The 24165-nt window shown below is 43.2% G+C and overlaps 1 protein-coding gene across 1 annotated transcript in view; it reads right to left on the reverse strand.

The window, feature by feature from the left end:
• Positions 1-18502: 18502 nt before the first annotated feature.
• col6a1 (collagen, type VI, alpha 1) overlaps positions 18503-24165 on the reverse strand; it is a 56864-nt gene continuing 51201 nt past the window's right edge. Inside the window, exon 35 of the mRNA XM_060941756.1 lies at positions 18503-19796. Within this exon, the coding sequence (XP_060797739.1) occupies positions 19177-19796 (620 nt within the window). The 3' untranslated portion in view covers positions 18503-19176. The remainder of the gene's footprint in view (positions 19797-24165) is intronic.

A 24165-nucleotide genomic window follows, 5' to 3' on the forward strand; every position in this document is an offset into this window, starting at 1 on the left:
ATACAAGTTAATATTTTAAAATGAATTAATGGATTATTTTGGGGGCGGCACTGTGGTGTTGTGGTTAGCACTGTCACCTCACAGCAATATTACGGGTCCCAAGAGTGGTACCAGCAGTAATAAAGATAATGTACCTGTAAAACAGGTGGATAAAATGATGAGATGACACAGGCTGCTGCTTTCACATACTTCATCCAAAGTGCATCTTTTATTTACTTCCAATCATGTTAGAATATCAATGTGCAATAATCTCTTATACGTGTGGTTTATCACCAAGCATGTTCAATACATTCATATTGTCAGCACTCATTAAACATGCTCATGTATTCCAAACATACATTCACAGTCACCTTTACACAAGCGATAATATGGCTGAATTAAACTTGGTCTTCATTTCTTTAAATACGGGCTACATGTAGCTGCCTAATAAACCAACTGGCTGAACAGTCATACTGGATAGAATTCCATTTCATAGCAAGGACTAACACAAAGATTAGAACATTCAACCATTCAAACTTACTTATCAAATGACAATATTAATGTATTCAAGTGATTACAGTTGCATACTTTATACTCAATCAATTATTCAAGATGAAAGCCATTCATTTCAGTGTCATATCTCAGTATTTACATTCATTGTTACAGGCTAACTGTATATCAAAACTGTATTCCGTGTCCATACTTTACAATATAGCATTCCGTACATCAGCATATTTAATCCTCTATCCTCGTTTAACTTATTAAAATAATCATGTCTTATAACCAGTGTGTATTTATCTGTTTATACTCTTGAAACTTCGTTAGATTATGTATCTTATCTCCAGTGTGTCTTAACTTATTTATACTCAAAAAACATTGTATATTGTCCATTTCATACAAGCAGTGGGTGAACGTATTTATACCCATGAAACTTCGTGAAATAACAGTGTCTAAAAAGTGTCAACAGTGTTCGGGAGCTCACAATGCTAAGTTAGCAGTTCGCTATATAAATGAATAGGATCTCAAGGAATCCAGTTAGCTCGTAGACGGCAGCTAACAGTCTGAGGCACTTTAGTTTACCGCCACGGATAGCTCATGAGACGGCTGCTGAACGTTTACCTCAGCTAGCCGCTTCATACAATGGGAAACTTTCTAATATTACTTCTATATTTAGAGTTCGAAATCACACAAAAACAAATGATCAAACTAACAGTCATGAGTTACAGGCACTAAAACAATGATGGGGGGTTTACCCAGTATTAACCTGTAAAACAGGTGGATAAAATGATGAGATGACACAGGCTGCTGCTTTCACATACTTCATCCAAAGTGCATCTGAGGGCTGAGCGGTGGTCCGCCCCCTTAGCAACCCAGACGCAACTGCGGCACCTGTGTCACACGCTTACGTTCCTACTAGGCACTAGGCCGTTCTAAAGTAATAATAGTTAAGAAATATGAAATACTAAACAAAAGTAGTAATACACTTAAAGACCTGTGGTCACCTATTTTGGGTGCGCCACAGCAAGAAGGTCCTGGGTTCGATCCCAGCAGCCGACAAGGGCCTTTCTCTGTGGAGTTTGCATGTTCTCCCCATGTCTGCGTGGGTTTCCTCAAGGTGCTCCGGTTTCCCCCAAAGACATGCAGTCTTGGTGGCTAATTGGTGGCTCTAAATTGACAGTAGGTGTGAGTGTGAATGGTTGTTTTTCTCTATGTGTCAGCCTTGTGATGACCTGGCGACTTGTCCAGAGTGTACCCCGCCTCTCGCCCATACTCAGCTGGGATAGGCTCCAGCTTGCCTGTGACCCTGTACAGGATAAGCAGCTGGGTAATTCCACCCCAAATCACCAGATTTAGAAAAATGTTTGCCACTGACCATCTCAGATGTGCTTCATACTTTCTGGAAATATTGTCAGTGTGCCCAATAAATAGTGTACAAAATTTTAGGCTTGTATGTTCATTAGTTTCTGAGATATAGGGACTTTTAGAAAGGGGCGTGGCCCCAATTTCACTGTTGAAACGCGTGCTACAGAAAACGGACCTAAATTCCATAAGTCATTACTTTTAAACTATTCATGCAAGATACATGAAATTTTCAAGGATTGTTCTTCAATGCCAGACACCTTTAAATACTAAAATAGAAAGTTCACAGTTCAATATTTGCCAAGTTATGGCTTGCTGAAAATCATTTAAAAAAATGTGCTTTGGAGCAACTTTGACGCCCCATATCTCCACATTAAATTATACCAGATATTTCAAATTTTCTTATTTATTACTCATGTTATAGTACTCTTTAGGCAACTAGGTATGTGTTCAAAAGAAATCAAACTTTCTGATTTATTAGGCTTTAAAAAAAGATTTTGCGCCTATAATTCAAATGCATATTACAAATGTATGACAAGGTCTACCATAAAAACACTTATACCATTGGAATACTTGTTTTGATTAGCAAATGCACAAAATATGAAGTTGGTACCCTAAACCAAACTATAAATATTAAGATATCAAGTATGGCATGTTTTACGATAGATGGAAATGCTGTTTTAAGACATATTACAATACAGTTACAAACCTACAGTGTAGGAAAAATAACCTTAAAAATACTTTATTTGAAGAGCTTAAACAGTGTACTGATTTGCTTTTCCACATCAGATGGAAGTTTATACTGCATCAATGATTTTCATGACATGCAGCAGAGGGACCCAACAGTTATCCTCTCTCCTGGGCCAGCTGTAAGTCTGAAAGGGACCATGAGGATGCATAAATGTTACTTGTACATCTTGTTCCTCCTCTGATAATGCATGAATGTTGCCTATCCACCACTGTCTGTCATACAAACATACAACATATTTACCAGGAATTGTATCTGCCAGAGAGACTGCTGATTTAAAAGGGGTTTTATGCATTACTTGTGGCCGATTCCCACTCATATCCACAATGAAGCTAGGACCACCTGACACCCTGCTGACCTGCAGCTGGTTGGACATGATTGGAACAAATGAGTGGTTGTCTCCTGTTCCAGGAATAGTAGCTGACCTTGAAAATCTTGTCTCCAATGCTTTTCCACTCTCCATAACTTTCCCTGTACCAACCCAGATGAAATGGATGTTCTTGGTATGTTTTTCTGCCCACAAAAGCAGATCAGATGGGGTTAGTATGTGATTACTCATAACTGTCTGTAAGCTAGCTCGAGCTGCTGACTACTTTACAGCGCCTCCAATACCATCACAGGGTGATTTACCATGAGAAGTGGCAAAGAAATGCCATTCTGCCAAAAGTCCAAAATCGTCTGCATGCTTTATTAGATTTGTGAAATTTTTATAGTTTTTGTATTGGGCTGCTGATCCGTCACTGAAGTAAATGACCTTTTTCAGCTGGGGATGTAAATGGCATACATATGGTAAAACCTTTTTTAAGAATACATGCACGGCCACTGTATCATGCTTAAGGCAGTCACTTATTATGCAGATAGAGATACATTTCGTTACTTTTTTACCATCTTCATTCTTTGCTCTAATATACACTGCAAATGGATGAAGAGTACATTGGCTGTTGTTTTATGATTTTCAGCAAGCCATAACTTGGCAAATATTGAACTGTGAACTTTCTATTTTAGTATTTAAAGGCGTCTAGCATTGAAGAACAATCCTTGAAAATTTCATGTATCTTGCATGAATAGTTTAAAAGTAATGACTTATGGAATTTAGGTCCGTTTTCTGTAGCACGCGTTTCAACAGTGAAATTGGGGTCACGCCCCTTTTTTAAAAGCCCCTATATCTCAGAAACTAATGAAGGTACAAGCCTAAAATTTTGTACACTATTTATTGGGCACACTGACAATATTTCCAGAAAGTATGAAGCAAATATGAGGTAGTCAGTGGCGAGGCTTCTGGTGATTTCACATGGATTGACCCAGCTACAGATAATGGATGGATGGATTATTTTGGAGAGCCCAGCAGGGATACAGTCTATTGCCCTGTACACAGTGTGCTCCCTTCATGGGCGATATGGAGCAGGGGCTGTACAAATAAAAGCATTTTAATTGTTTGTACCAAAATATGGAAGAAATATTATTTTATTTGGATATCAGTAATACAATGTTGAGGTTGGACTCCTGGAGCAAACCACAAATGAAAAAACAAATAGTGGATCTCTGAATCATATAAGGTGAAGGAACTTAATCTTTATTCCATGAACAGGGATGACCAGGTTCTGTGTGTAATATCTGTGTATTGTAGATAGACATTGTGAATCAGAAATGTGCACAACTGTTGACTTGTTTCTCATGAAAAGACTGAGAAAACAATTCATCCCCTGGCCAAATAGTTTGGGCTGTTGACCCTGAAAACTTGCCAACCCTCCACACAAGCTCCTTTAACAGCTGTTCTTTCAAACTGCACATTTAAGTAAAAACCTTGTGCCCCCTCAACTATTTTTGCTTTTATCCTGTACAATCCCAGTGCACTCACGTATGAAACTGGCAAGCTTTCTAAAAATAAAATAAAATAAACTCCTAAATACTCCATGTACAGTTTGGATCTGTATATGTATTAATTTTGGATGCATTATCTGCTCAATCTGAATAATGTATTCATATTCAGTTACACCCTTATATGCCACATTATAAAGGACAGGGGGCAGTGACATAGCTAGTTAGCTAGTTCTACTCACTCACTCCCAGTGGCTCATCAGTATAATAGTGCAATATTGCAGAAAAAAAAATTAATGCAGTGAAAAGGAGGCATTAGTTTGCATGTAATGGTACTACATTCAATATACAATGCAATTTAATATAATGGCATCCAATATTCATGGTAATTGTTTCCCTCTTTGCTTACTGGTTTCTAATTTGAGTCCACAACTTCTCTGAGGACTTCTAAACAGTAGGTTTATTCAAAAAACTGAGTCTTGTCTTCAGTGGGAAAGAATGTCTCAACTGAAATTTAGAAGAGTCTTGCTATTAAGAGTCGAGTATTAATGAATGACTGGGTACTTCCACTGAGTCACCCCTTGATGCAAACAAGCTGTGGTTTTATGGTTGTTTAGTTGTTTGGGCGTCACTTGGTGTGCAAGCCAGAGGAAACACAGGAGTTTCCTGAGTATGACTTTGCTGACTGAGTGAAATAATGTGCCGAGTGACATGATGCAAAATCAGAAATCTGTATTCTTTTGCTGTTTTTGTGGTTGGCATTCTTTGTTCAAACTTGGTGTACACCAGTCATCTGACACACTTTTCAGAATGAATCCAGAAAACAGAATAAAAAGAATCTCATACATACAAAACATGAAAACTTTACCAGCCATGTGAAATTCTTCATCTTTTCTTCATCTTGCTTCTGTTTGCTGGTGGATGGCCAACTTTCAGTGGTTCGTTCATGACTCACATTTTCCACAGTACTGTTTACTGGGGATTTCATTTAACCTGATTTCTCTCTCTCTCTCTCTCTCTCTCTCTCTCTCTCTTTTTGTAAAACCCTGACCATCACTAGCTCTTCTAATTGATTCAGCACATTTGGAACACATTGTGGCATTGGCTTATGGAAAAGTTCATCCTTTCTCTCTCCACTTCACCTCACTCCCACTTCAGAACGTAAAAAAATTAAAGAGAAAATAATTGTATTGTTTTTTTTTAAAAGAAAACTCTTGTGCAACTTTCTGTTCTGCTGTCTTTTTGTCCTTTTTTGCAGTGCAACTTTTTTTTTGCTACTTTCATCCTTCATCTTGAGAAGCCCTTCTGGAGATGATTTCTTGCAGATGTTGAATCGTATTGCTTGGAGACATCGCAGCTGGGAATTGTTAGCCTAGGCTGTTCTGCCAAACCTTCGCCCCTTTCTAAACCATTCCCACATCAACAAGGCCCAATTTCCACAGAAGAAGCACAGTTTACCTTCTGTGGAATTGTGTGTGTGTGTGGGGGGGAGTACAGTTATTTGGAAATAGAATTGCATAATTTTTGAAATGTCCATGTAAATTACTGGTTTATATTCAACAAACAGACAAATTATGAAACTTGATGTACATAATGAAAAATGAAGACAGAAGAACTCTGAGCATATCAGTTAAAAAAAAACTTGAATTCCAGCATCTGTCTCTAGTTCCCCATTTCCCACCCTGATAAAGTTGTTACAATACCCAATTAGACATTTTTTTTCAGATATAGTTTGTACATCTTGTATGTCTGAGTTATTCTAGATTGTTAGGTTGTAAACTCAAAATTTTTACTTTACCACAGATATTTCAATTCAGGGCGGCACGGTGGTGTAGTGGTTAGCGCTGTCGCCTCACAGCAAGAAGGTCCTGGGTTCGAGCCCCGGGGCCGGCGAGGGCCTTTCTGTGCGGAGTTTGCATGTTCTCCCCGTGTCCGCGTGGGTTTCCTCCGGGTGCTCCGGTTTCCCCCACAGGCCAAAGACATGCAGGTTAGGTTAACTGGTGACTCTAAATTGACCGTAGGTGTGAATGTGAGTGTGAATGGTTGTCTGTGTCTATGTGTCAGCCCTGTGATGACCTGGCGACTTGTCCAGGGTGTACCCCGCCTTTCACCCGTAGTCAGCTGGGATAGGCTCCAGCTTGCCTGCGACCCTGTAGAAGGATAAAGTGGCTAGAGATAATGAGATGAGATGAGATTTCAATTCAGTGAGTTGCTACATTGGTGAGAACAACAGCATCTTCACTTGGCATGTCAGCTTTCTACAGAGGACTATTTTTGAAAGGTTTTACTAACATTTTCAAACTTGCTGTAGAAAGTCTCCAAATTAGCTGCTGTTTAGATTCCTAATAGCTTTCCATATAGTAGTCCAGCCTTAACTCAGAAATACTGGGCATTTGTCCCTGTACTTTGGGCTGTGGGTTTTCTCTGCATGAGAAAGATCACGATGATGCCTGCACAGTTTGCCTGGGGACAATCCATCCTGGGAAAGCTCTGATGCAGCCTGATGTACTCTGTGCCTTTTTTCACTACACTGTGACCCAGAGTTCATATTTTTGTAGGCATTTCTGGCAACATCCCCACGATTTCAGTGAGATGCCAAGAGCACGCACAATGAGGCACATCATTGCTTATTTGTGTTGTTTTGTTGTACACAAAGGCTGGATTGGAGTTGCTTGCTGTGACCCAAGCTCAAAAAATGCAATATTCTAGTCCTAATTACAGGGAGACACTCTCTGGTCCCAGAATTTGTCACAGTTTTGATCTCATCCTGGAGCAAACCATTATAGACACACTACCATGCTGGGCCATGTACTAGGCATATCAGACTCTCGCTGGCTGTGCTGTGAAAACTGTCCATGCAGACACTCGTCTAAGTTTACAACTTTGTCATTGCTTAACTCTTGAATATTTTCTATCATGAATACTATCATTAAGCAGCTTATAATTTCTACTTTCAAAAGAAATGTATCTTGTTAAGATCTGTTCAGTACTTTGGGAGTAATGGCAGGTTGAAGTTGGTACAACAGAGCATAGACATCCTATTATTACGTAGACGGAGCGTTGGCTGTTCTGACACGAGAAATACAGTCGCCATCTTGGAGTGGTGAGATAAGCGCGAGATACTCATATATATCAAGGTAATGTCTATTACTGCACCATACTACACGACTGAAGAAGAAGACAAGAGACAAGATGCCAGGCTGGTGCTCAGCGTACTCCTGCTCAAACGAGCGAACCATTTCAAACAGAAGCAGGGGGATTACTTTTCACAAGTAAGATTTAACATTACCATACTATTTGTTGTTTTTTTTAAATAGTATATTACCAGAGCTGAGAAGGAGCTAAGAGACTTAAATCTTCATCAGGTAGCACTAGTCTAATACATAAGACTATGACAATAATAGACATGAATGAAATTAAATATGATAAAGTCGAAATAAATGATGAAGAAATTATGATGATTGTGAACGCCAACGGGTATAAATGTACAGTCTAGCTTGTGTTAGGGGTAGGGCTGTTAACCTATGTTAACCTGTCAAATTTTTCTCGGTTTCAAAAAAAAAAGTTTGTGGTCAATATATGGTCATCACACATTGTCCTACATACCAAACAAAGTGCCCCACTCAACCTGAATACATCAGCTTTGCTGAAGGGGGTGTCAGATTGTGTTGAAGGATGTAAAAGGCTCTTATAAATTCACTGACTAGATTAATTTCCCCTTTGATATGTTCTTAACAATCTATTTAAAGAAAACATACACACATTTGAATCATTATAATGGATTTAGATTGTTAAAACCGCATTTTATTTAAAAAAGTGTCCCACTTTACCTGAATTTACCCTATCCATTGCAACAGATTGGTGGTTGTAGCCGATAGAAAAACGTTAAGCTGTTTATATCTAATGTATTTAGTATTCACACATTTTTTGTAGGATATTAATCACCGTTTCCTCAACTTGTTGAAGTTGAGGAAACGGTGATTAATATCCGACGTCTGTTCACTTAATATCAGGATATTCTATTAACGTGAAGCCAACTATGAATAATAACCCCGCCGCTATCCTTTATCATAGCTACATGTATGACAAAAAAATGCGAGCCAGCGCATTACACTGAGTGCAGCGTATCACCACTCCAAGATGGCGGCCCCGTGTCTCGTCAGTGCTTTTAGAATTTATGTTGGATGCTCCGTCTACGTAATAATAGGATGTCTATGCAACAGAGTACATTCTCTGCTCGTGGGATGTTGGGAAACTGCTGGTGCTTTTTGAGTCACCGGAAAGCAGTCAGGCTCTCTCTTTTCTGATGGGTTTCTGACTGAATCACTTGTGAATATCAGTCAGATAACTTTTATAGGGATGTTCTCTTCCTCTCACTGTTTCTGATTAAGTATTCAGCAAAATTTTCCATCTGCTAGCTTTAATGTTATGATTCACGGAAGACTTTGAAGTGAGTTTTCATAGCTTTACCTACTTATTTTTTCAAATCAAGCTGTTTCATGTAAATAACTATTTTAGAATACAACTGTAGTTGTTTTGCTAAAAAATATTGAGCTCTTAGTGGTCAGAATAATATAAAAAAACAGAAATCAGAAACGCGAGTGTCAATTTCAATTCAATTAATTTAAATTGTTTATTGATTGTGGATCACACAGTTTTTTTCAGCATTAGCCTTGAAATCTGTGAATATTAATCAAAATAATCATTTATATTCTTTCATATAAACACTAGTAGACCCTGCTTTTGTGAAATACAAAGCCCTATAGAGCACAAAGAGGGTATTAGAAATCTTTTATTTCCTTTTTTATTGAGTGTACCGATTTAAAGTTTTTACCTAATTGGCATAATTAATCTGAATTAAAAACTAATTTGCTTAATTTTTTTTACTAATTTTTCAAACTTTGTATTCAGTGTACAACCATTTACGTGCCTACCACTTTGCATGTAAATATCTTGAAAAATAGAAAAGTTATTAAGCAAAAACATTTGATCTCATTGGTTAATGAGGCCCATTTTGGACCATGTGATCTTCATACGGAATATTATGGCGGCTTTCTAAAAATTAAGCCGTTTCTTCAATCTTTGATTTGTAATATCTCAAGAACAGATGAACATATTTTAATTCTGTAAAAAAGTATGTTGTTCTGCATTCAATTCTGAATTCAATGGGAGCAGTTTCAAGCAATTTGGACTGAATTTGAATTTTCACCTGTTATGCCTACATGTACAATCCCTTCACCTGGATAGGGTCAAGGAGGCTGGGTTGCCAATTTCTTACCTGATCGAAATTGTTGCACAACAAATTTGTCCTTGTGGCAGCGGGGGCGTGGTCAAGCATCGGTCTGTGACAGGAGGGTGGAGCCGGGGAAGGTGAGTGGCAGATTCGCTACACCTGACGGTAATTAACCTGTGTTTTGTGTGTGTTTTCCCAGTAAACCGCTCCCTATTTTAAGAGGCTGAGAGAGAGCAGAGGGAGCGCGACCCGGGAGTGGAGGCTGAGAGTGTGTCTGTGTGCTGCGAGTTCTTTTAGACTGAAAAGTTTATTAATAAAATACGCTGTTACTACCTCCCAAACGTTGTCCTGCCGTCCTCTGTGCTCCATCCACGCATTGTCCGCGCTACAGTGGTGCCGAAACCCGGGAAAAGGTGGAGCACCAGTGCTACAGCTCCATGGAATCCTCCCCGTTCGCGGACTTGGTCCACGCCCTCGCCACGGCTCAGCAGAGCCAGCACCAGGCACTCGTCACGCTCCGAACGGAGCAGGAGCGCCGCTTCGAAGCCCTGGTGCTGGCTCAACAGGAAGATCGAGAGGCGTTCCGGCGGCTCTTCGCGTCGGCGGGGTCCACCAGCGCCCCGGCCGCGGGCCCGTCTCCCCTCACTGTGACCAAGATGGGCCCGCAGGACGACCCCGAGGCTTTCATCACCTTGTTCGAGCAGGTCGCCGAAGCCTCGGGGTGGCCGATGGAGCAGCGCGCGGCGCGCCTCCTCCCCCTCCTGACTGGAGAGGCGCAGCTGGCCGCATTACAGCTCCCCGCCGACCGCCGGCTGGCCTACGCTGACCTTCGCCGGGCCGTCCTCCAGCGCGTGGGGCGCACGCCGGAGCAGCAGCGCCAGCGCTTCCGCGCGCTGCGGATGGAGGAAGCCGGCAGCCCGTTCGCGTTTGGCCAGCAGCTCCGGGACGCCTGCTGGCGGTGGCTGAGGGCCGAAGATCGCGACGCCGAGGGAATCATCGACCAGGTGGCGCTGGAACAGTTCGTTGCCCGCTTACCAGCCGGAACCGCGGAGTGGGTCCAGTGCCACCGCCCGGCGTCGCTGGATCAGGCCGTAGGACTGGCGGAGGATCATCTGGCGGCTGTACCGGCGGCAGGACAACGGATGACATCGTCTTCTGTCTCCTCTTCTCTCTCTCTGTCTTCCCCCCCTCTCTCTCTGTCTTCCCCCCCTCCTCCCGTGTCCCGTCCTCGCCCCATTCCCCCACCACGGAGGCGGGGGCCGGCCCCACCCCAGCCGGCCCGCCGCACCCGTGGTGCCCTCCCGTTTCTCCCTTCTGTGTCTGTCTCTCCCCCCCCTCAGGTGAGTGAGCCCCAGAACACAGTTGCAGAGGGGAGGCCCGGGCTGGTTTGCTGGCGCTGCGGGGAACCGGGCCACCTGCAGCAACAATGTGCAGCGATGGAGGTGGGGGCGGTGGTGCGGATCCCCGACGCGCCAGAGGCTGCCCTCGATCGGGCCGGAGCGTATCGCATACCGGTAAGTGTACAAGGGGCTACATATCAGGCGTTGGTGGATTCAGGCTGCAATCAGACCTCGATCCGCCAAAGCCTGGTGCAAGACGAGGCATTGGGGGGAGCACAAGGGGTGAAGGTGTTGTGTGTGCACGGGGATATTCACAGCTACCCGTTGGTGTCAGTCCACATATATTTTAGAGGGGAAAAATCTATAGTGAAGGCGGCGGTTAATCCTCGCCTTACCCACTCTTTGATCTTGGGGACCGATTGGCCGGGATTTCGGGGTTTAATGGCACGCCTAGTAAAGAGTGGGTCCTGCCGGTTGACGGGGGAGGGTCCCGGTGTCGCTTTGGCTGGAGCGGCGGTCGCAGAGCCGTCTACATCACCTCCGCGACAGGGGGAGGAGCCGCCGGCCCCTCCTCTTTCTATTGGGGAATCCCTCGTGGATTTCCCACTGGAACAATCGCGAGACGAGACTCTGCGACACGCGTTTGACCAAGTGAGAGTAATCGATGGTCAAACGCTCCAGCCGAACGCCACCCCGTCCTTCCCCTATTTTTCCATTTTGAAGGATAGATTATATCGAGTGACGCAGGACACTCAGACGAAAGAGCGAGTCACCCAGTTATTAATTCCAAAGAGCCGCCGGGAATTGGTATTCCAGGCGGCCCACTTTAATCCCATGGCTGGACACCTCGGGCAGGATAAGACACTCGCCCGGATAATGGCCCGATTCTATTGGCCGGGGATTCGCGGCGACGTCCGTAAGTGGTGTACGGCGTGCCGCGAATGCCAGTTAGTAAATCCAGCGGCCATTCCAAAAGCGCCCTTGCGCCCCCTACCATTAATCGAGACCCCGTTCGAAAGAATTGGGATGGATCTCGTTGGGCCATTAGATCGGTCAACACGAGGGTACCGCTTTATATTAGTCCTGGTGGACTATGCAACGCGATACCCGGAAGCGGTGCCTCTTCGCAATATCTCAGCACGCAGTATTGCAGAGGCCCTCTTCCACGTCATCTCCCGGGTTGGAATCCCGAAAGAGATTCTGACTGACCAAGGCACCTCGTTTATGTCACGAACACTGAGCGAACTGTATGGGCTACTAGGTATTAAGCCGATCCGCACCAGCGTTTATCACCCACAGACGGACGGTTTAGTTGAACGGTTCAATCGCACCCTCAAGAATATTATTTAAAAATTCGTAAGTGAGGACGCACGTAACTGGGATAAGTGGCTCGAACCCTTGTTGTTTGCAGTGCGAGAGGTCCCCCAAGCCTCCACGGGGTTTTCCCCGTTTGAATTATTATACGGGCGTAAGCCGCGCGGCATCTTAGATGTACTGCGGGAAAATTGGGAGGAGGGACCTTCACAGAGCAAAAACGAAATTCAGTACGTTATGGATCTGCGCGCAAAACTCCACACGCTCACCCACCTAACTCAGGAGAATTTGCGGCAGGCCCAGGAACGGCAAGTCCGCCTGTACAACAAGGGCACGCGCCTTAGAGAGTTCACTCCGGGAGAGAAGGTACTCGTCCTGTTGCCCACATCGAGCTCCAAATTAATCGCCAAGTGGCAAGGACCCTTTGAGGTCACACGGCGAGTCGGGGACGTCGACTACGAGGTTAGGCGAACGGACAGGGAGGGGGCGCGACAGATCTACCACCTCAATCTGCTGAAACTCTGGAATGAGGAGGTCCCCGTGGCGTTGGTGTCGGTAGTTCCGGAGAAGGCGGAGCTGGGGCCGGAGGTCCCCAAAGGGTCATTGGCATCACGTACCTCTCCGGTCCCCTGTGGAGACCACCTCTCCCCGACCCAACTCGCGGAGGTCGCCCAGTTGCAGGCCGAGTTTTCGGATGTGTTCTCGCCCCTGCCCGGTCGCACGAACCTCATAGAACACCACATAGAGACGCCCCCGGGGGGGGATGTAGTGCGTAGCCGCCCTTATAGACTACCCGAACACAAAAAAAAGGTGGTTCGGGAAGAACTTCAGGCCATGCTCGAAATGGGCATCGTCGAGGAGTCCCACAGTGACTGGAGCAGCCCGGTGGTCTTGGTTCCCAAGGCCGACGGGTCGGTCCGGTTCTGTGTGGACTATAGAAAAGTCAACGCGGTGTCTAAATTCGACGCATACCCAATGCCTCGTATTGATGAGCTGCTCGATCGACTAGGCACGGCTCGCTTTTACTCGACACTGGATTTGACGAAGGGATATTGGCAGATCCCCTTGACTCCATTATCCCGAGAGAAAACGGCCTTTTCCACACCGTTCGGCTTACACCAGTTCGTCACACTTCCGTTTGGGCTGTTTGGGGCGCCCGCTACGTTTCAGCGGCTGATGGACCGAGTCCTCCGGCCGCACGCCACCTATGCGGCCGCGTACCTAGACGACATCATCATTTATAGCAATGACTGGCAGCGGCACCTGCAACACCTGAGGGCCGTCCTTAGGTCGCTGAGGCGAGCGGGGCTCACAGCCAACCCGAAGAAGTGTGCGATTGGGCGGGTGGAAGTACGGTATCTGGGCTTCCACTTGGGCAACGGGCAGGTGCGTCCCCAAATTAATAAGACTGCAGCGATTGCGGCCTGCCCAAGGCCCAAGACCAAAAAGGGGGTGAGACAGTTCCTGGGGCTGGCTGGCTACTATCGTAGGTTTATACCTAATTATTCGGACGTCACCAGCCCGCTGACTGACCTCACTAAAAAGGGGGCACCAGATCCGGTCCAGTGGACGGAGCAGTGCCAGCGGGCTTTCTCTGAGGTAAAGGCTGCACTGTGTGGGGGGCCACTCTTACACTCCCCTGACTTCTCTCTCCCTTTTTTGTTGCAGACGGATGCGTCGGACAGAGGGCTGGGGGCCGTTTTGTCCCAGCAGGTGGAGGGGGAGGACCGCCCAGTCCTATACATCAGCCGCAAGCTGTCAGTGCGTGAGGGGCGCTACAGCACCATTGAGAAGGAGTGCCTGGCGATCAAGTGGGCGGTCCTCGCCCTCCGTTACTACCTGCTGGGGCGCTCTTTCACCCTCTGTTCGGACCACACGCCCCTCCAGTGGCTCCACCGCATGAAGGATGCCAACGCGCGGATCACCCGTTGGTATCTGGCACTCCAACCCTTCAACTTCAAGGTGGTCCACAGGCCGGGGGCGCAGATGGTCGTGGCGGACTTCCTCTCCCGTCAAGGGGGGGGGGAGTCGGCTGCGGGCCGGACGGGCGCCCGGCCTGAGTCGGGCGGTGGGGGTATGTGGCAGCGGGGGCGTGGTCAAGCATCGGTCTGTGACAGGAGGGTGGAGCCGGGGAAGGTGAGTGGCAGATTCGCTACACCTGACGGTAATTAACCTGTGTTTTGTGTGTGTTTTCCCAGTAAACCGCTCCCTATTTTAAGAGGCTGAGAGAGAGCAGAGGGAGCGCGACCCGGGAGTGGAGGCTGAGAGTGTGTCTGTGTGCTGCGAGTTCTTTTAGACTGAAAAGTTTATTAATAAAATACGCTGTTACTACCTCCCAAACGTTGTCCTGCCGTCCTCTGTGCTCCATCCACGCATTGTCCGCGCTACAGTCCTTAGTCACTTTTCATCTGCGTATCTCATAGAGAGCTTTGTCTGTACATAGTTGTCCTGTTCATTTCCCCCTAAATGCTCTGCTAAAGCAACAGTCACTCAGGAGTCCTGCCATCTTTTTTTTTTTTGCAACAAATTGCCCAACCTGGCCTCCAAATAGGAAAGAATCACAACTCTATCGATAACGTAAAGTTCAACAGGAGATAGGTACATACAATCAGGAGACATAACCTCTAAAAAATTCTTTAAGGCTTGTAAACCATGGCCATTGCTTTTTGTCTAACCAGACAATCTGGAGATAGTTTCACTTTCTAAAAGGCAGGCAAAGATGCATTCATGCTGGCACATGTTCAGGTGCTAAGGTGCTCTTGTGAATCTCAAGAAGAGTGTGCTGACCACATGCCAGAAATATGTTGTTATTACCAATCAGGCATACAGTATCTATCAGAACACAGAACATCAGCTGTTCAGAAATGCTTCCTTACATTTTGATGGTTGCAGTGTGCCTGAGTTCACTGATGACAGCAGTGGTTCTAGTGGGTTTGTTAAAGCAGTGGACATTATCACATTGTTTGAATGCATTATGTTATTTTTGCATTGATCCATGATTGTAGCATGTCAGGCAGTCATCTTTCCCTGAAGAAAATCAAGCGTACTTTGTTGGGGGTGGCCCCATTGAAAGAAACATTGCACAAAGCACCAGGAAGATGTACCTAGCAAACTCACAAGAGCACATTCTGGGTTATTTGAGAGTTCCTCATGGTGGCTTCAGTAAGATACTCTGTTGCACTGACTTAAGGTTGAGGCATTACACTGTACCAAAACTCCAAGAATCCAGAGATATCTTTTTTAAATTCTTGCAAGGATCTGGATCATACCTGGAGATTTTTTGACAATGCCATGATCAGAGAGTACCCAACATGGAAATGTCTGGGCAAATCATCCCTGGATTCTGGTATATTTTGTGCAGTGTTGAGTCTGAATCTGAGTCTGTCAAGCTGAAGAAGAAGGTCTTCTGATTAATGTTCACTGAAAGCTGTCTTTATTCAACTGAGACATAAGAAAGGGCTGCAACAAATGCAGCTGTAGAAGCAAAAGCTGAGGTATGGGAGGATGTTGGAAAGAATTTCAGGTGACCTCAAACTGGAAAAGACAAGACCATGCACAAACTCTGTTAATGTGTAAGGAAGTGTTGACCTGTACTAGGTTGTGATTTCTACTCTGTTGTTCAGCAATGGAAGGATCATATTCAGGAACTTAACTGAACCCAGTGGACTTTACAAACAGTGCCAGAAATCTTTGGTGCTTGGGAGCCTGTTTCTGCAGCTGAAGTTACTATAGAAACCTTCATGGTGGTAAGGCTGAAGCTTGGAAGAGATTTGGCCAGAAATGGAAATCTTTAGCAGTCCCTTTGCAGTGGATAGTGGTCCCCCCCCCCCCTTTTTTTTTAAAGGGGACCAGAGAGTATGTTCCAATTGGAGGAGAATTACACTTTACAGCCTCTAAGGAAAAGTCTATGCAAGGGTTCTGGAGAGAGGACACTCCATCTAATAGTTAAAGGGTTCAGGAGAAACAATGCATGATCCACCCAGGAGTGAAGAGTAAGAAATGGTAATTTATTTTAACACTCCTAAAACATGATTTTTAAAGTTTAAAAAAACTTGACATATTAAAACAGAGCTGTCATTAAAAAGCATTTACCAATGGTAGATTCAAGAAATATAAATTCAGCGACTTTGACTGTTGCATAATTGTTAGTGCCAGATGGTTGTTTGGGGTATTTCACTTCAGAAAGTTCCAATCTTCTGGGATTTTTGCATGGAACAGTTTGTAGAGCTCACACAGAATGGTTAAAAAAATCATCCAGTGAGCTAAAATGCCTTGCTGATGAGAGGTCACAGGGGAATGGGCAGACTGGTTCAAACTGACAAGAAGACTACAGCTACTCAAATTAGTACTCTTTACATCTGTGGTGAGCTGAAAAGCATCTCAGAACAAACAACACATTGAACCTTTGTCTAAAGGGCATCTTCTCCATGTGCTACAAAGTTCACACATGATCTTTCACCCAAAACTCAGTTTTTACAGAACTTAATTCTATTACAGTGCCTTGCAAAATTATTTATCCCCCTTGGTGTTTGTCCTGTTTTGTCGCATTACAAGATGGAATTAAAATGGATTTTTGGAGGGTTAGCACCATTTGATTTACACAATATGCCTACCACTTTAAAGGTGCACATTGTTTTTCATTGTGACACAAACAATTATTAAGAAAAAACAGAAATCTGGAGTGTGCATAGGTATTCACCCCCTTTTGTATGAAACCCCTAAATAAGAGCTGGTCCAACCAATTCACTTCATAAGTCACATAATTTTTTGATTATGATCTGCCTGTGTGTAATCAAAGTGTCACATGATCTGTCACATGATGTCTGTATAAATCAACCTATTCTGGAAAGACCCTGACTCTGCAACACTACTAAGCAAGCAACATGAAAACCAAGGAGCACTCCAAACAGGTCATAGACAAAGTTGTGGAGAAGTATAGATCAGGGTTGGGTTCTAAAAAATATCCCAAACTTTGAATATCCCAGGGAGCACCATTAAATCCATTATATCAAAATGGAAAGAATATGGCACAACTACAAACCTGACAAGAGAAAGCTTCCCACCAAAACTCACAGGAGGGCATCAATCAGAGATGCAACAAAGACACCAAAGATAACACTGAAGGAGCTGCAAAGATCCACAGTGGATATGGGAGTATGTCCATAGGACCACTTTAAGCTGTATACCCCATAGAGTGGGGCTTGATGGAAGAGTGGCCAGAAAAAAAACATTGCTGAAGAAAACACATTTGGAGTTTGCCCAACAGCATGTGGGAGACTCCCCAAACACATGGAAGAACATTCTCTGGTCAAATGAGACAAAAATTTAACTTTTTGGCCATCATAGGAAATGCCATGTATGGCGTTGTATGCTAAAGCTACACTGGAGTGATTTAAAGGGAAACATTTAAATGTCTTGGAATGGCCTAATCAAAGCCCAGACCTCAATCCAATTGAGAATCTGTGGCATAACTTGAAGATTGCTGTACACCAACACAACCTATCTAACTTGAAGGAGTTGAAGCAGTTTTGCCTTGAGGAATGGGCAAAAATCCCAGTGGCTAGATGTGCTAAGCTAATAGAGACATACCCCAAGAGACTTGCAGCTGTAATTGTAGCAAAAGGTGGCTCTACAAAGTACTGACTCTGGGGGGTGAATACCTATGCACACTCCAGATTTCTGTTTTTTCATCTTAATTATTGTTTGTGTCACAATAAAAAAACAATGTGTGCCTTTAAAGTGGTAGGCAAGTTGTCTAAATCAAATGGTGCCTAACCCTCCAAAAATCCATTTTAATTCCATCTTGTAATGCGACAAAACAGGACAAACACCAAGGGGGATGAATACTTTTGCAAGGTACTGTATATCATTTCCACATGACATGACTGTTCATTAATAACTTATCTTGCTAGACATCATAAGTCAAAGCCACAACCTTGAAGTTTAATGTAATGCCAAGGCACTCTAGAAACTGGACCCATACAGTATATCTAACACATGAATAAAATATAGCTCACTTGGAACACTTTGTTTAAGCTGTTTTAGACAAGCTTTCCAAGTTTCAACTTATTAATTTATCATAAGACTTTTTTTTTTTTAATGACAATGAATTGGCACAGATTTAAAGCAACATGAGGAATTTCGCTAACTCTGGTTAAATTCACTGCTGGTCAGTGGGATGTTTGATTAGTGTTACACAAAAGACATAGATTTAGTGGGTGAAGCATTCTTTATTGGAAAAAAGTCCCTCTACAGCATCCCCATGACTAATTTAAAATACATTTATAATGTATAAAATTTTACATATTCCCATTGGTAAAAACAATCTTTGATTAAAAGCACTATAACATTTCAAATTTGCGTTTGCATTTAAATGAGCCTGAGTGTATGCTGATAGCACCAAATTTACATTCAAGTGATATGAAATATAAAAGAGGATAAAAATGGGAATTGATTTATTCAGGCTTCAAAAAGACAATCTGAGCATGTAAAATCAGAAAACTTTATTGATTCCGAAGGAAACTGCTTGTACTGTACTGTATGTTTAAAGGAGATGATAATGTTGATGAAGGTATGATGAGATGAGAAAGTAGTTTTCGAGAAAATAATCCAATGTATATGAATGATCCTAACATCGAGGAAATGCACATGCTTTTTAATCATGACTGTGAAATTACTCTTTTTCTTAATCCCTTTAACTTTCAAAGGCACATAAATGACATACCGGTATCTCTCATATATAACTCAGAGAATCCCTACATGATGTAAAATGAAATATGGATCACAAATTAATGAAAACAACAACAACAACTTGTGCTCTATTGCCCCACCCCCTGTGTATGTATTACTTTTCACCCTCCCACTTCACAATCAGCTCCTGCGTATTAAGAAGACCTGACATACACTACTGAATCCAGTGAAATCTTCCGGGACACAGTTTGGTAAAATACTCCCCTAAGCAAGGAGTGATAGTCAGGAGCTCTAATTAGATGGCGGGAGGCATAGATATTGTCATCAGGCCGTCCACGACTTGCCAAAATCTGCAGGTTGTACTGATTCAGATGATTCTCAACAGCCAGAACATAAAGCTCAATGCCGTTTGTGTTAACTTCCCTTACCATCTCTTCTAATTGCCTAGTGTTCATGCCTTGTGAGCGCCCATCTGAAAACACCAGCAGCTTCTTCTTCCTGTTCCGGCCTCCTTTGAATTGGTCAATGGCAAAATGGAGTGCCTCGATCACCTGCGTGCCAGCATTCTGGAATTTGGCTTCTGCGAGCTGAGCAGCCACTACAGTGTAATTGTTAAAAAAGCCAGCTTCTAGCTTAGCGGTATCACTGTACTGCCCAACGGCAACACGGACCTCAGTGTTTTGACTTTTATCTGCAGTCAGGAAGCGCTTGACCAGCTTGTCTGTGAAATTCTGGGTCAACTTAAAGTTTCTGGCACCCACGCTAGCTGAGCTATCCATCATAATCAGGATATCGGTGGAATCCGTAAAGGAAACTGAAACACAAAATATTAGACAGGTGTTTTAAAGGTCATGAAAACAAAATCTCAAGGATTTATAGTTTGAAGATTATGGTTTAATACATTTACAGTGATGCTTGAAAGTTTGTGAACCCTTTAGAATTTTCTACATTTCTGCATAAATATGACCTAAAACATCATCAGATTTTCACACAAGTCCTAAAAGTAGATAAAGAGAACCCAGTGAAACAAATGAGTCAAAAATATTATACTTGGTCATTTATTTATTGAAGAAAATGATCCAATATTACATATCTTCTTCTTCTTACATCTTACATCTTCCCCAGATAGGCCTTAGGGCCTGTCAGTTGAGAGCATCGCCTTCTCCATTCCTCTCGGTCTTGGAAGACCCCCTCCTCCTCAAGTCTGTCTAGTCTGCCCAGTTTGTACTTTGTTAATATTTATTGTATGTTGTCCTTCCACCTTTTCCTAGGTCTGCCGAGAGGGCGCTTGCCCTTTGGTTTGTATTTGAATGCTATTTTTGGAATCCTTCCATCTTCCATTCTTTCGACATGCCCTAGCCATCTAAGGGATGCCCTTTCTATGTCTTCTTCTATCGATGTTATACCAAGGATTCCTCTTAGGTGGGTATTTCTCAGTCTGTCCGCTCTCGTCTTCCCTAGCATGGTATGGACCACTTTCATTTCCGCAGCTTGTAGTCTACTGATGTCTTTCTTGGTTAACACTCAGGATTCACAGCCATATAGAAGGCCTAGTTTTAAAATGGTGTTAAAAATTGTCTTCTTTACTTCGTTTGAAACTAGTTTGTCTCAGAGCACTGGTTGGAGGGCGGCAGCTTGTCTGCTGAAGTTGCTGATTCTTTCTGTGATTTCAGCTTTGTTACCTGATTCTTTGGATGTAACTGAGCCTAGGTACTTGGCCTGTTCAACCCTCCCAATAGTGTCTCTGTTGACTGTAATTTCAGTGTTTGGGGGGTTTCTACCAAAGACCAGGACTTCTGTTTTGCCACTTTCTTTGTTCATTTTCATTCCTGCATTTGTGAACTCATCATCATACCTTTCTAAGGCATACTTTATTGCGTCTATACTCCTTTCCCATTGGCAAATGTCATCTGCATATCCAAAAGTTTGGAATATGTCAGTCTGTTCTTTGTTAACTTCTTGAAGGACAATGTCTAGGTATGCAATAAACAGTATAGGAGAAAGGACACTGCCACCACTTTTGACATCAAACCATTTGTTGTGGGGATATCCAGTCATAACAGTGCAGGTGCAAGGTTCATGGGTACTTTTAATTGCTTCTAACAGTCTTCCTTTGATGTCATATTTCATACTGAGAATGTTCCATAAGTTTTTGTGTGGCACAGAATCAAATGCTTTTGCTAGATCAATAAAAGCAATATTGCTTTTATTTGTTATACTCCCATGACTTCTCTGTTAACTGCCTGATGGCGAAAATCAGGTCTGATGTGCTTCTGCCTTTACGGTAGGCGTGTTGCCACTCTTGGAGTTTTGGTTCGATTTTGTTCTTACTTTTGTCTATCTTGCATATCTGTGAGTAGCAAAAGTATGTGAACCTCTAGGATTAGCAGTTAATTGGAAGGTGAAATTAGAGTCGGGTATTTTCAATCAATGGGATGACAATCAGGTGTGAGTGAGCACCTTGCTTTATTTAAAGAACAGGGATCTATCAAAGTCTGAGCTTCACAACACGTTTGTGAAAGTGTATCATGGCACAAACAAAGGAGCTTTCTGAGGACCTCAGAAAAAGCATTGTTGTTGCTCATCAGGCTGGAAAAGGTTACAAAACCATCTCTAAAGAGTTTGGACTCCACCAATCCACAGTCAGACAGATTGTGTACAAATGGAGGAAATTTGAGACCATTGTTACCCTCCCCAGGAGTGGCAGACCAACAAAGATCACTCCAAGAGCAAGGCGTATAATAGTCGGCAAGGTCACAAAGGACCCCATGGTACCGTAACTTCTAAACAACTGAAGGCCTCTCTCACATTGGCTAATGTTAATGTTCATGAGTCCACCATCAGGAGAACACTGAACAACAATGGTGTGCATGGCAGGGTTGCAAGGAGAAAGCCACTGCTCTCCAAAAAGAACATTGCTGTTTGGCTGCAGTTTGCTAAAGATCATGTGGACAAGCCAGAAGGCTATTGGAAAAATGTTTTGTGGATGGATGAGACCAAAATAGAACATTTTGGTTTAAATGAGAAGCATTATGTTTGGAGAAAGGAAAACACTGCATTCCAGCATAAGAACCTTCTCCCATCTGTGAAACATGGTGGTGGTAGTATCATGGTTTGGGCCCATTTTGCTGCATCTGGGCCAGGATGGCTTGTCATTATTGATGGAACAATGAATTCTGAATTATACCAGCAAATTCTAAAGGAAAATGTCAGATCATCTGTCCATGAACTGAATCTCAAGAGAAGGTGGGTCATGCAGCAAGACAATGACCCTAAGCACACAAGTCGTTCTGCCAAAGAATGGTTAAAGAAGAATAAAGTTAATGTTTTGGAATGGCCAAGTCAACGTCCTGACCTTGATCCAATTGAAATGTTGTGGAAGGACCTGAAGCGAGCAGTTCATGTGAGGAAACCCACCAACATCCCAGAGTTGAAGCTGTTCTGTATGGAGGAATGGGCTAAAATTCCTCCAAGCCGGTGTGCAGGACCGATCAACAGTTACCAGAAACATTTAGTTATTTCTGCACAAGGGGGGGTCACACCACATACTGAAAGCAAGGGTTCACATACTTTTGCCACTCACAGATATGTAATATTGGATCATTTCCCTCAATAAATAAATGACCAAGTATAATATTTTTGTCTCATTTGTTTAACTGGGTTCTCTTTATCTGCTTTTAGGACTTGTGTGAAAATCTGATGTTGTTTTAGGTCATATTTATGCAGAAACATAGAAAATTCTAAAGGGTTCACAAACTTTCAAGCACCACTGTACATTTTTAGATTAAAATTTTGTTAAAGAGCTCGCTTAAATATGTCTATGTATTAAATAAAAGGACGTTATCCAGTTTCTGTTGTTGGTTCCATATTGAAAACCCAGTGGCTGACAAGTAAGTTTGTATGTTTTTCCTAGATCTAAATGCCAAAGGCTCATTGGACAAAAGCAAAATAATGCATATCCACTATATGGCCAAAAGTACAGTACCAGTCAACACTTTGGACACGCCTACTCATTCATAGGTTTTTCTGTATTTTGTCTATCTACATTGTAGAACAATACTAAAGACAGCAAAACTATGAAATAACATCTGGAACATATCTGGAATTATGTGGTAAAGAAAAAAGTGTTAAAAAACCAAACAAAATGTTTCATATTTTAGATTCTTCAAAGTAGTCACCATTTACCTTGATGCTTTGCACACAATTGGCATTATCTTAAGCAGCTTCATGAGGTAGTCACCTGGAATGCTTTTCAATTAACAGGTGTGCCTCATCAAAAGTTAATTAGTGGAATTTCTTGCCTTCTTAATGCTTTTAAGACCATCAAACAATAAATAGTAAATAATAAAAATCCAGTAAATAGCCCTATTCCACAACTGTAGTAATCCATATTATGTCAAGAACTGTTCGACTAAGTAAAGAGAAATGACATCCATCATTACTTTAAGACAGGAAGTGTATTCATCTCATCTCATTATCGCTAGCCGCTTTATCCTGTTCTACAGGGTCGCAGGCAAGCTGGAGCCTATCCCAGCTGACTACAGGCGAAAGGCGGGGTACACCCTGGACAAGTCGCCAGATCATCACAAGGCTGACACATAGACACAGACAACCATTCACACTCACATTCACACCTACGGTCAATTTAGAGTCACCAGTTAACCTAACCTGCATGTCTTTGGACTGTGGGGGAAACCGGAGCACCCGGAGGAAACCCACGCGGACACGGGGAAAACATGCAAACTCCACACAGAAAGGCCCTCGCCGGCCACGGGGCTCGAACCCGGACCTTCTTGCTGTGAGGCGACAGCGCTAACCACTACACCACTGTGCCGCCGGAAGTGTATTTTAATTAATAAAAATAAAGGGAAAAAAATTGAATTACAATGGGTGCCAAAACTTTTGACTGGTAATGTATGTGGACACCTGACCAATTACATGTCCAATTGCTGATAAGTAAACATCACATTCTAAATTCAATCCACCTTTGCTATTATAATAAGTTCCACTCTTCTGGGAAGGTTTTCCACTAGATTTTAGGGCGTGGCTGTCATTCAGTCACAAGAGCATTTGTGAGTTCAGTCACTGATGTTAGGTGAGGAGGACTGGGGTGTAGTCTGCATTCCAGTTTATCCCAAAGGTGTTCACTGAGGTTGAGGTCAGGGCTCTGTGCAGGATACTTT

Source organism: Neoarius graeffei, chromosome 15 (genome assembly GCF_027579695.1).
Source record: "Neoarius graeffei isolate fNeoGra1 chromosome 15, fNeoGra1.pri, whole genome shotgun sequence".
NCBI lineage: Eukaryota > Metazoa > Chordata > Actinopteri > Siluriformes > Ariidae > Neoarius > Neoarius graeffei.